This window comes from Neodiprion pinetum, chromosome 6, assembly GCF_021155775.2.
Source record: "Neodiprion pinetum isolate iyNeoPine1 chromosome 6, iyNeoPine1.2, whole genome shotgun sequence".
Lineage (NCBI taxonomy): Eukaryota > Metazoa > Arthropoda > Insecta > Hymenoptera > Diprionidae > Neodiprion > Neodiprion pinetum.
Window position 1 is genome coordinate 30,627,745 of NC_060237.1, and position 14,568 is coordinate 30,642,312.

The 14,568-nt window shown below is 45.3% G+C and overlaps 2 protein-coding genes across 4 annotated transcripts in view; both read right to left on the bottom strand.

Annotated features, from left to right (window-relative positions):
* Positions 1 to 14,568, bottom strand: part of LOC124222387 (nucleolysin TIAR) — a 376,350-nt gene that overhangs the window by 325,635 nt on the left and 36,147 nt on the right. The window lies entirely within an intron of this gene.
* LOC124222347 (chondroitin proteoglycan-2-like) lies at positions 2,363 to 5,773 on the bottom strand. Its single transcript, XM_069137089.1, has 4 exons — positions 5,726 to 5,773; positions 5,193 to 5,527; positions 3,177 to 3,261; positions 2,363 to 3,077 (listed from the first exon to the last, which is right to left on the bottom strand). The coding sequence occupies exons 1-4, from the start codon at positions 5,730 to 5,732 to the stop codon at positions 2,488 to 2,490; spliced, it is 1,017 nt and encodes a 338-aa protein (XP_068993190.1). The 5' UTR covers positions 5,733 to 5,773; the 3' UTR covers positions 2,363 to 2,487.

Genomic DNA, 14,568 nt, shown 5'->3' on the forward strand with positions numbered 1-14,568 from the left:
GGGCTCTGGAACTTTTCAATCTCTGCAACGTACTCGCCGCCACCACCGTTTAGCAATAAAACGGCTAGCGATGCGAGACGTGGCCTTTGTGATCCACGCTATCGCCGATCTCCCCCTTTCTACCCTCTTCCCTGGCTCCATCTTTCACCCCCTGCAAGCCTGCGTTTGGCGCCCCAGCAAACAACCGAGCAGCGACTGTTCAATCCTGCCTTTAATTTTATTTATTTTCTTTTTTTTTTTCTATGAATATGATATGAAATATAGGCTTGATTTTGGGTGTTTCTTCTTCTTTTTATTTTTGCGAAAAGTTGGGATTGTAGCATCAAAAGAAAATAACGAAATGGAATCTGAATGGGATAAACAGACTGTAATCTAAATCAATGAATGTATTTATTTTTGCAATTTTCCTATAAGGACAATTACATATTTTATTGAGTTTGATTAACCAGCACGGAGATCGAACCGATATTGCGGCGTGAACACTTGGTCTTGAGTTTTCTTTTTCGTTTCCTCCTCCTTTTCATCACCTTCGTCAATTTTATCATCTGGCAATCAGTATTTTTCAAAATATTCCGCTGTTAGGCAGTTGGCACTTTCGGGCCAGTCACAAACTTCCAATTGAGCATTGTATTCCAGACCTTTGGGTCATGCTTGCAGAATGGGAACACCGGTTTCGCATTTAAAGAAGGTCCTGCAGTCGACTGGATTAGCGAGATGCTCGACGTATTCACCGTTTACTTTCGGACACTGATCGGAGGCGTAGGCCACTGCCAAAATAGCTAGGGCGAAAAACAAGTGGAGAAATGCTGCGAAGAGGTGAAAAATTCGAATTAATTGAAGGTAATTCGAATAAACTGAGCCAGAAATACGTGCACCTTGAACAACCAGAAAAAAAAGTATTCGTTTCAAGTGCGGAGTCAATCCCAATGATCCGTTGGTCTAGTTTGTTATGTTGCGAATTCACAAGACAGACCATTTTGTTCGAACGAAGAAATGACATTCTTCGACTGCCACAGAAGAGAAATATAATTAGACTTTTCAACGTCTCGCATGGATCATGAAAACGAACTCACCTTTCATGTTCCTCAGGATTCAAAATGAAACTATTAGATAAGGAGGTGAATGAGGACGCATTATATACGGAAGGCTTGTTGTTTATATACTTTATATACTGAAAGTTTTGTTTACTCGATCGACGATATCTTTTTCAAGTACTCAGAGATAAGTGACTATCGGGTTCAGCGATAAAATAATTTATGGAATCACGCTATGTGCAGCTACATCCTAGTCATATCTGAAATCTGAATTTGACGGCCAATCATTTGTCAGTTGACTTCGATTCACGTTACATTCCCAAACAAATTTCTTTAATCTTCAACGCTATCTGGTGATATTCGTTTCATCACTCTTCATCTGCTTATTTTTCTTGACGTTCCGCAATATTTTCCTTCACCTTACTTGTCATACGAGACAACGAGATACCGGAAACTGACTACTCAAAATTACATATTTAGTTCGCGTGCAGATTATTGCTAATGTTAAAATGTAATAAAAGAAGAAAGCGCATTCAATGTCTAGTCAGGGAAAAAACAGTCGTGAATTTATAGTGAAAACAGTCCTAACTTTCATACTACCCGTTAGTCGAATTGAACATTCCGATAGCCTAGTTCACGTACTGGAACTTAGACCAACGACTCGATAGATCCCGATCGACGATGACTGTGAGATCAGTTCATGAACGGTTATCGGTTTACTGACAAAATTATCGGTTGGATCTGACATGAGAACTTTGCACTTTGACTACCAATCATTTACGTGTGTTTGACATTCGCGTCATACTTTTCAACAATTTGTCTTGAACTTCAACACGTTTGGGAATTCCATTCTTTGATCATACCAATTACCCGAGAAAATTACCAGTAAGCAGCTGTTGCTCCTTATTAATCGCAGAGCCCAAAAACGATGCCACCATTCCTGTAAGGAGTAACACTGCCGCGCATACTCTTTGACTGAATTAGAAGCGCGGCCGCAGCTCAAAATTCATCACGGTTTCATTTCTACTGTAATTTTATCGAGTCCGTAAAAATAATTTACCGCAAAAGTGCACCAAAAATAAGACTGCGTCAAATTTTACGGTTTCACAATTTTGGGATCGCAGGTTCTCGTACTTCCATCGATACCGAGACTTATGCCCATTCTATATTAGATTGAAAGTAAATTACAAATAAATAAAACAAATCTACATCAACCGTCTCAACCTTATATTCTCGTCCATCGTTATTTCTTATTCTAGTATGACAATGCTAAGAATTGCAATAATGGTTATAGAAATTGAAAACTAGTATGAGTCAACTATACGATATTTTGTGGATTCGCTGCACATATTTATTAATAGCAAATCAAAATACAAGATACTTGTTACATTTAGTTGAATTAATCAGCGAAGTGGTAATTGCGCAAGTAAAAAGTTAACTCCAGCATCTTCTATTAATTTTCCACCACGTCTGTGGATTTGATGAAGGATCTGCAGATGACGTTCTGAGGCCAGTCACATACTTGAAGATTCCTGTTATACAACAATCCGGAGGGGCAGGAGAACGGAACGGCTTTACCGTGGTCGCATTTGTAGAATTTTCTGCAATCACGGTAGTTGGGAATACTGACGGCGTATACACCATTGACCTTGGGACATCTGCGGATAAGACCTATCCACTTGTTCTCTCCTTTATCTCCCTTCTTCCTCTGCCCAATCTCCTCCTCGTCTTCGTCCTCCTCATCTTCGTCCTCCTCATCTGCCTCCGCATCATCGACAACTTCATCATCGTTCTCATCGTCTTCACCAACACCTGCTACGCTGCAATTGGCGTTCTCTGGCCAGTCACAGACTTCCAGTTCTGCATTGAATTCCAAACCAGAGGAGCAGCTCATAAGATTTGCTACGCCCTGGCTGCATTTATAGAAGGTGCTGCAGTTGGACGGGTTTTCGAATAAAAAGACATATTCACCGTCTTCTTCAGGGCATTCGACGGCGCAGGCCACCGCCAGGAAAGCCAGGGCAAGAATTGAGTAAACGTATGCTGAGGAAAATCACCCACGTAATTAAAATTGATGGTCGACGAACACGACAAAGTTTAATGAAATATTAAAGGAATTTCTTCACGTTTTGCGAAACTTACCCTTCATGTTGCCGAATATTCGATGTGCTGACTGTGATGTGGCTTGATGGATCGGAGGCTTATATACTGAAAACGGTGCCAATATCTTCTTTCAGCTGATCTACGATAATGGTGGGAGTGTACATGACTATGTGTGATTATCTATTTTGACAGAGGTTTTAGCGATAATATACAAGATTAAATCGTATTGTGCGGCAGAGCTCCCTAATTTTATCTGAAATTTGTAGCGTGTCAATCATTTATCGGTTCATTTCTATTCACATCGGCACTGGGAAACAAGTTTTCTTCTACTTTGACGCCGTTACGTGATTCCATTGCGATTACCGCCAGCCGCTTTTTCTGTGATACTCGCTATCCTTTTCACCTTCGCCTCAAGAAAACAAACACATAACAACTGGTGATTATTGTCAAACAACACGCGGTGCGAGTCTCTCTCTGTCTCTCTCACTCCCTGAAGACAGAATGACAATACGTTTTTCTTTGTTCTCAGGGTTATCCCATCGCCGTTATTAAGTGTCCAGCCATCTCTTTTTTCTACGTACGCTACGTACACGACGTAAATTGAAATTGGCAGCATTCTGACACGGGTTCATGTTCTTTAGCATAGAAAAAGATGTCAAAGGTTTTCTCAGTCGGTTGCGTCACTTTTCACGTCATCTTTGCAACATTTTTTCTAATTTAGTTGATTGTGGTAATAGGCCAGGAAGTTACCAAACGAATTCTTTCAAACTCCGAAATTAATCGTTGCGTCGCAGTTTTTCAGCAAATCGTGCGTTGTCATAGAATCATAGGTCTATGAGAAAACCTTTGTGATTCGAAAAACTTTCCATGAAATCACTCGACTCGTGAATTAGTCGACTCGGACTGTTTCGTAATTAAATTTTCACGTCAAGTATGAATAGAAGACAGGCTGTTTTATAATGAGTTTCAAGTAGGAAATTGATTAAGCGACCGTTTAATAAATGTGTTCACTTTTAAAAGGGGGTCAAGGTGCGACGGTGCAAGCCACGGAGAGGGGTGGGGGCGGAGGAGAGGGGTCGGCAAAATGTAACGTTCGGTTTTTGTGTATAGAATTCATGTTTCGGCACGAAAATTCCGTAGAGAATGAAATAAAGGGCTGGCTCTACCTCTTTTCAATCCCAAGCCACAAAATCCTCTTTATTATTCAAATTTTGCATTTTGAATACCTCAAGTATGTTTCATTACGAACAGCCTTGGAAATAGATTGAATTATCAATGAATAGACCAAAAATGGGGTCAAAGGGGAAGCGTCTAAAATCATCCAAAAAAGTGAATGTATTTGTGGAATGGCCCCTAAGCAAAGGTAACGTTATCGAGGAAAATAGTTGACTTGAAATGCTTTTCTTCTTTATTTGCATTATTTCTTGAACCGCAATCATCAGAACTAAAACCCCACAGATTTTTCTACGATCTTTTACAGACACTGTACTTTCAACCATTTAATATTTTATGTATTGTATACTATACTTATTATTAGCTTTGGCCAGTAATTTAAAAAGGATAAAAATAAACACAACTTTAAGACAACAGCGGATTTTAGCTGACTAATTGTGAAAAGGTCTCGCAGAAGTTGAAAAAAACGTTTCAGATGATCGGGGCTTCAGGTGGCGAGCTGAAGTAGGATAGCACCATGTGAGAAATAGAGAAAAAACATCGATGTTCAGTCAGATCAGGACCATTTTCCGAAAACCAGTGATGGAGCTAAAATCTTCCTCAATTCGAAGTGTGAACCAGGCTACTAGGAATACAGGAACATGGTGTAACAGACGCTGCAGTAACCCGAAGCCATGAGATTAGTGTAAATAAGAGTCAATGATGCAAAGTGATAATTGGGAACGAGTCAGTGAACCATGGTTTAAGAGCTTCGACACATGCCTTTATTTATACTATATCGAATAACGGACATAGATATTCAAGTAATTGCAAGTTGGATTAATACGCCGAGTCGTTGTGCCAGTATCGCGTAAACTTCGGATCGACTATCTTCTACTCGACATCATCCACGTCTGCGGATTCGGTAGATGATTCGGTAGTTGATTCGGTAGATGATTCGGTAGTTGATTCGGTGGATGATTCGGTAGTGGGTTCGGTGGGAGGATCAGGGCATCCAGCACTCTGAGGCCAGTCGCATACTCCCTTTTCAGCGTTGTAATGCAATCCTGCGGAGCACTCGAATAGAACCGCTTCACCGTTGTTACATTTGTAGAATGTGCTGCAGTTAAGGTAGTTCGGTATGCTGACTGCATATTTTCCATCTACCTTCGGGCACCTAGTGGCGCGACCGAAGCCGACCGCCAAAAGAGCCAGGATGAGGAACGAGAAAACGTATACTGAAAGAAACAGTCCAAAGTTTTATCAAAAACGGTCCAAGAGGACAATAAAACTTGTGCAATCGAGCAGAGAAGAAAAATCGATAGACTAGTGAAATATGAAATAATTACGTAGCTATGGCAAAATGGAAACACGTGGCCCGTGAATGTCTTGCCAAAATTTGAAAAGCAGTGCGTCAATATTGAAATCCGACTTACCCTTCATGTTGCCGAATATTCGAGTTGAACTCTGCTGATTGATTTGCGAATTTGGACGACTTATATACCAACTTAGGACCACTATCTTCTTTGTTCTCAGCGGCAATCACGGGGGGCGTAAACGGTGATAATTAATTATCGGTTGTTAAAGATAAAGTAATCGATTGGATCGTGTTATTTGCAACTATCGCGTTGTACGTAAAATTTGATTCACGTGCCACTTATTTCCCGGATGGTGCCCATTCCCGTCATACTCCCAGACAAGTTTCCTTCAACTTCAACACCGCAGCCGCCACCTCCCGTTCCTTCGCATCCTCATCCTTCCCGCGTCTCTCCCTCAAACCCTCGCTCCGCGTCCAAGCAAACAAGCAGCCAACAACTGTTGCTCCTTATCGACCAACAACGGAACGCAGAAACATTCCCGGTCCCTCTTTCTCTTTTATTCTCACAGTCGACCCGGGGCGACAAAACGTTTTCCTTAGTGTCCAGACCCTTGCGCCATCGCACATATTGACCGACCGGTGTTCAGACACAGTCCCCTTGTTCCGTAAACGAAATTGGAAGCGGTTCCGGAGCGGTTTTACCTTCTATCGGAAACAAAATCATATCGCGGTATTTGTTCGTAGGCTGATCTGCCTGTCACTTCGATTTCTTCGCTAACTTTTACAATTTATCGGATCACGGTACCAGTTCGAGGATACAATTCTCTTCGGATATGTCTGAAAGCTCAAACAATTCAGATCTTATTTACTTTTGTACGTGAGTTTTACATGGAAAAGAAAAAGACTGGACCTTTCCGTGCAGGATCTTGCTGAAGATATTCGTCGAGCTGAAATTTAATCGCAGCGAAGTTGAAGAAATTTCCTGGACGGCGAATGACGCCTCATAGATATCTGAAATCTTTCGTTGGATGAAAAAATTTCACACCCGACGGGGCGTCGATCGGTAATCGGATCGCCGGTTGAATTACAAAGAGTATCTTGAGAGCGGAGCCCTCGATGCGGTAGTTGGCACCATAAGTACGCCTCGCCACGCGACACCCACTTCACGTTCGCCGGCTTTGCTCCGCTGCAGCACCGTGGCGGAGAGTTATTATAGGAGTAAAGAGGCTGCAGCGGAGGACGAGAAACGCGGTGATCCCATCCGCGAGGTTGAATAATTCGGTTTAATTACTCTGTCTCGGGGAGCGAGGTGCGCAGAGCCGGGAGCTTAAGCCGCCCCTGCAAAATCTTGTTATTCACATTGCGCTTTGGGAGATTGCAAAATTATGCTCAGTTTTCCAGCCGTTTCGGTGCTCGACGAATACCTGCAACGCTCCTCTTCTCCGCGTTGAACCGTTCTCTTTTCGCACGGTTGAAATCTCGAGTGCGTAACGATCGTCAATTGGGGCGCACATACACAAACGCACGCCCGCCGATCCCCGCTTTTGCAAATATGGATTTGTACGCGCAACGCGGAAAGAGTGCTCGCTGATCGTGACTTGAAATCCGGCTAATTGGACTCGCCGGGAATGAAAGAACGTTCGCGATAACGGTCAATCGCCTTGAGATCGGTACAAGCAGCTACTGTTTTCCGGAGGTTTACGAACGTGTAATGGATCTTTGGACGGTTAATTTCGACGGTACGATTTCGGACGGAAATTATCGACCCTTCGCATAGGCTCGTGACTATAGTGTTTGCGTTTTTAAAACCGGAACAATATAATTTCGTCACGACGGTAGACAATTTTTCACGGCCCTATGAGCAAAATAATTTGGCAACAGATGCCGCACCGCATTCCGAATCACCCGACCAAGAGTAACCGAAAACCGGGCTCGCCTGCCGCTCGTTTCCGTAAACCTGCGCCTGCGGCACTTTTCTCTGTCGATCCAAAAATAACACTATTCTATTTTTGCATCGAATGAAGCTGATGCGTTGCGGGCAATCATCTATTGAGTGAAAATTTGGGATAACTCGGAAAGACTTTGAAAATTTCTGAGCAAACTGGGATCTGATATGAAGCATAATAATCAACCCTTCGACGTGTCGTAATTACGGTAAATATCGCAGAATTTTGAATACGGCAGAAAAGATCCACCCTTCAACCAAGAGGCCGCCTGAAATTATGTGAAAATTCATTAGACCTCAATCGTCCCGGGTTTACGAGCAATCGTCGAAGCGGAGAAGAAAAAACGCGAAGAAAATAGTCGGCCAGCCGAGTGTGAATAAATTTCTAAGCTCCTTAATCAATTAAATTCGTTATGACTCTTCGACGCAGAGGTTCGGTGAGGGAGGTTTTCACGTCAGCGCCCCTCGTTCGCCGAGTGCCAATAGCACCTAATCGAGTATTTCGCTGTCGAAGTGCGAGGAACTCGAGGAATCTAAAACGTCCGCGGAAGGACAAGGGGGCAACTTCCCCTACAAGTCGAGGGTGAAAAAGGGTGCAGCAGGCGGCGTGTACACGCGTACATGCCTACTGCTTATACCGGTTAATTTGCATCCCTTAACGAGTCCCTCACGTGGCGCCCTTATCTTCGCGCACCCTCCCCTCCCTCTTTCTCGCGCCGAACGCCCCCCGCACCGCCGGAATCACCCTTCTCTGTTTTCTTGTCATTCGACCTTGTTATTTCTAAGTTCTAGAACCACCGTCGAGGCTCCAGTCACCCCCTCCTTGGCTCCCAACAGTGCCCAAGGAATAGTAGGACCCGGGACATTTCTCCCCCTTCAAACGAGCCGCGGTATAATTCTTTTAGGAGCTCGCGTCAAACTCTACGCAAACGTTACAACTTTACTTTCCTCCATTCCTTTCTCTCCTTTCTTCAAGCTTTCCTTTCTCTCTTTTTTTTCTTACTCCTTGGTTCTTTCTTTGTTTCACCATCCAACTCGGCTCCCCCCTTCGTTTTGTCAACCTATTCTTTTTCTCTTTTTCACTACTTCTCGCTTTGTCGTTTTCTCCCTGTCGACCTCTCTCTCTCTCTCTCTCTCTCTTTCTCTCCCGCTTTCTTTCTCCGTCTCGCTCTGTACCTTGCCCCTCGAACGAATCGCCCACTTTTCCAGCCATTTCCATACAACTTTTCCAATTTTTGGTGTATTTTCTTCGAACGCGGGCAACGCCGCGGGCCAGACGTATCAAAACTGACATCGTAACGCTAGTCAAGGAATGGCCAAAGTTTCGAAAGAGAATGGAACGAACGATAGTTTATTGATGGTGCAATTTCATTCGCGTTATTGAAGAATGTCTTCATGTTTCTCACTATTTCCAATATGATAATATCAACGCCGTTCGACCTCCCACGTCAGACTCGCTCATTCACGCCCGCTAATGGGATCGTGATTTTTTTTTTCGCTCCATCTGGGACAGAACCGAAATCGATTCTCCTACTCCATTGACAAATATAACGGCAAACAGATAATTCCTCGCTATATATATGGAGTGTATGAGAATGATACGTCATCTCGCGCAAGCCCCTCGACTCCAGACATTCCCTGTACATATGTACGTAGTTCCGTCGCCGTCTGCCAGCTAAAAGCCCTATAAATCAGAAAACGTGAATGGACGGCAGTGATTTCCTACGGTTCTCGAATTCAAACTCTCCGCCTCGCTATACGCGTTGGAAGTGTACGTGTAACCCGCCGCCTGTATATTCATACAAACATAAATCTACATGGACATTTGTTCAGTTGTATACGTATAGTACGCGTGGATCGATTCGAAAAAAGAGGAAAAAGAATGCGGTGCATGTACTTTTCTTTGCCTATCAATTTAACCCCCTATGTAATATGTTTCACGTATGACGTCGGGCCTTGGGTTGATCGTCCTTGCCACGATTTTGTCACTTTGAAAAAATTATTCCCGAAACGTGACCAAAGAAACTGCCTACATTTTAGAATAATCGTCATTGCGAAGAGTATCGGAAATTTTTTCAAAAAGGACAATTTTTTTACGGCGTGGAAACGAGGACTATAAGTACTAATGTTTCCGAACTTTAAAGAAAAAACAACGAAAGAGCGCGGAATTATACTTTCTGATCAATTCCGAGGGTTTCGGGACGTGATTTTTGAACGCTAAAAGACAGCCTCCGGAAGCCGTAACGAACGAAACGAAACGAAACGAAACCCGGGTTATCTTTTCGGAGTAAGTCGACTAGACGGTAGCCCAGTTCGTAATTGCTTTAGTTAAGGGATGGTAGCTATACGGGATAAAGGGAGCCAGGCTCACCGGCATCGCAGCCACGGTCGTCGGGTGGCTATGAATTTAAATTTCTCTAATTAGGACGAGCCGGTAGTGGCGGGAGGATGCGACTGCGAGAACTGCGACGATGAAGACGACGACGACGGCGACGGGACGCATTTTCCGTCAGTTGACACCGGCAGCCGTCTCGGATTTGCGAATTCTCGCCAGTTTCCCTCCTCGACGAGCCGCCCGACTATCATGGGGTAACCGGAATTTATTGAACCAGGTTAATTAACATGTACCGCGCCAAAACTCACATGACAAAAATAGGCCCCAACATCCCGCCTACTACGGCACCCAATTACCAAACGTAATTACCACCGCACCCTGATCAAGTTTCTGACAATCGTGAAAAGACATTCACGCGGATCGCTTTCGATCACGCACCGTTTGATCGGCTCAAAGGTCCTTTATCGGATTCTCTAATATTCTTTTTCCAATAGTCAACTACCTCACCTTGAAATGTCTACGGAGAATTCTCCAAGCGACTTATTGTCGTTGAAGATGTGAACGGGTTTTTTTTTTTTTGTTTTTGAATTTCGGCATCACCGGTCAATCGAACGGATTGAACCCCCGCCAATTACTGCCTGAACTTTAGACGGTGGAACTTTTGGAAAAAAAAAACACTCCTAATTCTATTGAAGTGGACGCGGGTAGGTGGGGAAAAATGTTTCGTTTCCTTTTTCAAAATGGCTTACAACCCCACCGTTGAATTTTAACTTCTTTTACAGGGTATTACAAAGGCATTATAGGTTTTCTGGAGCTAGAAGGTAACGCCGTGGTATTAAGGAGCAAGCGCGTAAGGTAACGCAGGCGTCAGACAGGCGTTCGAACCCCGGAGGAGTAGCGGGTGGCGGTAGTGGTGTTAAGCCGGTGATTTAAAAAGGAAAAAGTCTTACCCGCACATACATTAAACCAAGTCTTAATTCTTTCTTTGTTATCTCTTGGGCGCTAATTCACGGTACAGGAAAGCCGCGTCGGTGAGGCGATGGCAGCGACCGACATTTTTCCCCGCCTTTGTCTCAGAGACTCAAAAGATTAAAGGCTTATGAGCAAAACCACAGCCCGCTGCCCCCTTATGGGTACATATTCGACTCTCTCTTTCTCTTTCTTTCTGCATAGTCCGACTCCTCCACGGTGTGGTCACCGTGCATAAACACAGCGGTGCAAAACAGCCCGCCGACGGAATAACCAAACAGGATATTTAAATAAGTACTAAATTTAAAACGGAGGTTAGATGTCTCGACTAATCTTCGTCGAAACTGCGCGCTGCCGTTAGATATCGTGAGAGATTGCGGGATGGGGGGGGGGAGGGAAAGGAGGGAAGTTGGCTCAACGTTATTCAATTAGAATCGACATACGTGTGGGTCCATGCTACTCGAATTATTGGTGAAAAATTTGGTAATTAAAAGTATTGATTATCGGGCACCAACCGGAGGCAAAAGCGGGCTTCTACGTCTGTTCATTAGGTAATGAACTTATTAAATCAGAGAGAGGTGCGCCGTCGCGCATGCCGCTGACTCCCGCCACCTACAGCAGCGACTCCCGCCGCCTGCCCTTCGCTTAATTACCCACTGAAAAGGTTAATTATTGTAATTGAGAATAATAACGCTCGAACCATTACCTAAGTAACTGCTTTTAATACCAGTCATGCAGGTCCTATATACGGCACACGTGCATTATGTTTGGATAACTGAAGCCACGCCGCCGCGGACGTAACTCGTCCCACCGCTGTCACCAAAATCTTGAAGGCGTTTCGCCGCCACCCCGGGTGCTTATATCGGGCAGGAAAAGCCCCGCCGAGATCCCGAGCGGAAGACAAAGCGGTTGACGAAAGCTTACCAAGTCTTAAATCCTTTTATCCCCCGTGTTTTCGGTCCTGCGGTATAAAATTGAGGATCTTCCGAGAACCTCGAGGCACATTAAAATCACTGCTATGACGGCGGCGGCGGCGGCGGCGGCGACGATGGCGATGGTGGTGGTGGCGGCGAATAAAAGGGAGATGAGGGGTGGTGCTCTCTCCATTTTCCCGACGATACCCGAAGAGCCACGGAGCCATGAGAACAGACGGGACTGCAATCCGGGGTGGGGTGGGGAATTTGCGGGCGGGGGCGACATGGAGTGTATATAAAGGGTTCGCAAAGTGACTTGAATTGCCGCGGAGTCGACTTTACGAGTCGGAGTATTGCTAATATCAGAGAGACCGGAAGAAGGAGAGGGGCGATGGGGCGAGGGACCGGGGGCATTGCCAAGTCTCCTTAACCACTTGGGAAACCCTCCGCGACATTTTTAGTGGCCATCAAAAACCAGCACCGGCTTAATTACGAGGGCGGAACTTTCCTCTCCTCTCCTACCTTCTCCTCTCCTTACGCCGAAACCTGTACCCTGCCACGCCACCCCGCCGTACCACCGCGGAATTACCCTCGGCTACGCCGACCCGTACCCATGCCACGCAAACCCCTGCTCAGACAATAATGTGCCTACCTAGAAGACCTCCGATGATATACGTAATACCTCTCGTTCCACGCTACCCCCCTGCATCTCGTAACTACCCCGCGTTGACCCGTGGCCCGAAGATATGAGGGGTTGAAATGAAAAATTTCTCTTACTACAGACTCACTCTTACACGACGAGGACTCTGTTTTACTACATGAAATACCGAATTCACCGGTGATGTGAAAGAGTTCGGTCACGAACTGTGTCAAGTGTTGAGAGGCATTTTTTGGAAAACACGGTTCCATTGAGCACAACAGGAACGAAAAGTTTTCGAAAATAAACTCTGGAGAAAGACGAACTTTCAAAGATCCTCGTTTTACCATCGGTCGAAACTTTTTCAATTTTATTGTTTAACTATCTGCACGGAAAGAAGCAATCAATTATTCTTTTCCAATGAGAAAGAATTCGTAAAAGACAAATTGTCGAGTTATTTACAGTAGATTTTCACATTACTAAAGAATAATTGAAATACTGCTAAGCAAAAGGAAATCAAAATGATAAAATTCTTCAGGAACTAGTAGCGCCATCTATCGAATGTATAAGAGGCTAAATAACACAGATTTTCGCATTATTCTATAATATAAACGTATCAGCGAGGTATACGTTTGTTCAAACTTTGCTCTTCCCGAGCTCAGAGAGAATTCCCCTCCTACTGATTCTTCGCGAATGCACCTCGCTGCAGTACCGTTTATCGAAGGAGCGAAACAAACAGAAGGGACGTTGCGCATTATCCAGCAATAATCCACCGACGGAGGAGGATGAAATGAAAATTTCATTTCCTCTCTTATTAAATTCCCCCGCTCCGAGCTCGACTCCTCGGGAGTAATATCCCTTTAGAACGGTTCGACCAGTGATGCTGAGATACTCGGTGACCCGTGGTGTCCAAGGGACAAGTCACCGGGACGGTTGAGAGCCCTGGGCATATTGGTGATTGTGGAAACACCTCCCGAACGGTCGGTTTTTGTTTTGCGGTAGGGGATGCGCGGTCGACACGTGTCCGAAAAGTTGAAGAAAGCTGACGTCCAAGGGGCGCGGATTGATAGTTTCCGCGTATCGAATCGTATCGCTCATCGTCGGACTCACGCCAAGGAAAGGGAAGCAGAGGAGGAACAAAAAAAACGAATAGGTGGAAGATGGAGGTACAAGATTTTGGAACACCACGACGCGGAGGAGAGCCGGGTCCCCGGGGACGCTGGAAACGCGAAGGGTCAAACGGACTGACGGACAGGAGACAAATGACGTCCACTAAGTGTCCGTGGGGATGACTGATCGTTGGGTTTCGAAGTCCACCGGTCACCGTCTCCCTTTCGCAAGCCAGGAGTCGACGACGTCGCGACGCCTAGCTGTCCCGTTTTTTTGTCCAGTCCTTCTGTTTCCATTCTCCTCGTTTAATATGCTACGCGGAATCCACCGGCGAAACTATTCAGGTTACCGGGAGGAATGTCGCTGCAAAAATTTGTCTATGGGATACTCGTAGCCGTTTGTTTTCTCAGGTACGACGCCGGTACGACGATTTCGAAGGAAACAGGTTTACAGTTCCTTGCAGTCTATGCTGTGGTAAATGAAATTCTGGTCCTCGAGAAATCGAAATTTTAAGAATGTTCCCGCATCTCTCGGTGAATTTTACCCGCCTCCCGCGGGATCTTCGACGCTGCGTACCTTCGCTCAAGACTCCGGAACGTCGACTAAGGTAGCGCTGACTTATTCCGGAAACGATTCACCTCTGCGCGCGGCCCAACAGCTAAGATTTACCTCTTATATTTTACCCTGAATATTTCAACGACTGGATTCCGGGTCCAGACGGCGCGAGCATTACCAGTGCTTCATTCTTGGGCTTCTCTTTGCCAGCACGCGGTTTCACTCCGACCCGAAGATGCAGGTGAGAGAACGCGAGAGTGTGAGTATGTGCACGCGTCAGGACGTCACTCGATCCCGTTTCTCTCTCCCCAGGGAGTTGATCCGACGTGCGACAAATTCTTGCCAAATCTCCAGACAGGGATGGCTCGGGAGCCTTAGCTCGGCTGGAGTGCGTGGGATGGACGAGGGGCGGCGGGGCGGCGGAAGCCGGAAGCCGCCTCGAGTCACTCGCCCGTCTAAGCGCGTTTCCGAGCCAGCAAGGTCGTTGCCAAGTAGA

Bases quoted from the DNA above. Each gene is read 5' to 3' on its own strand.
- LOC124222347 (XM_069137089.1), bottom strand. The intron at 3,262-5,192 runs GTCGAGTAGAAG...AGCTGAAAGAAG, and splicing joins AATCCGCAGACGTGGATGAT to ATATTGGCACCGTTTTCAGT. The intron at 3,078-3,176 runs GTAAGTTTCGCA...GATTTTCCTCAG, and splicing joins AATATTCGGCAACATGAAGG to CATACGTTTACTCAATTCTT.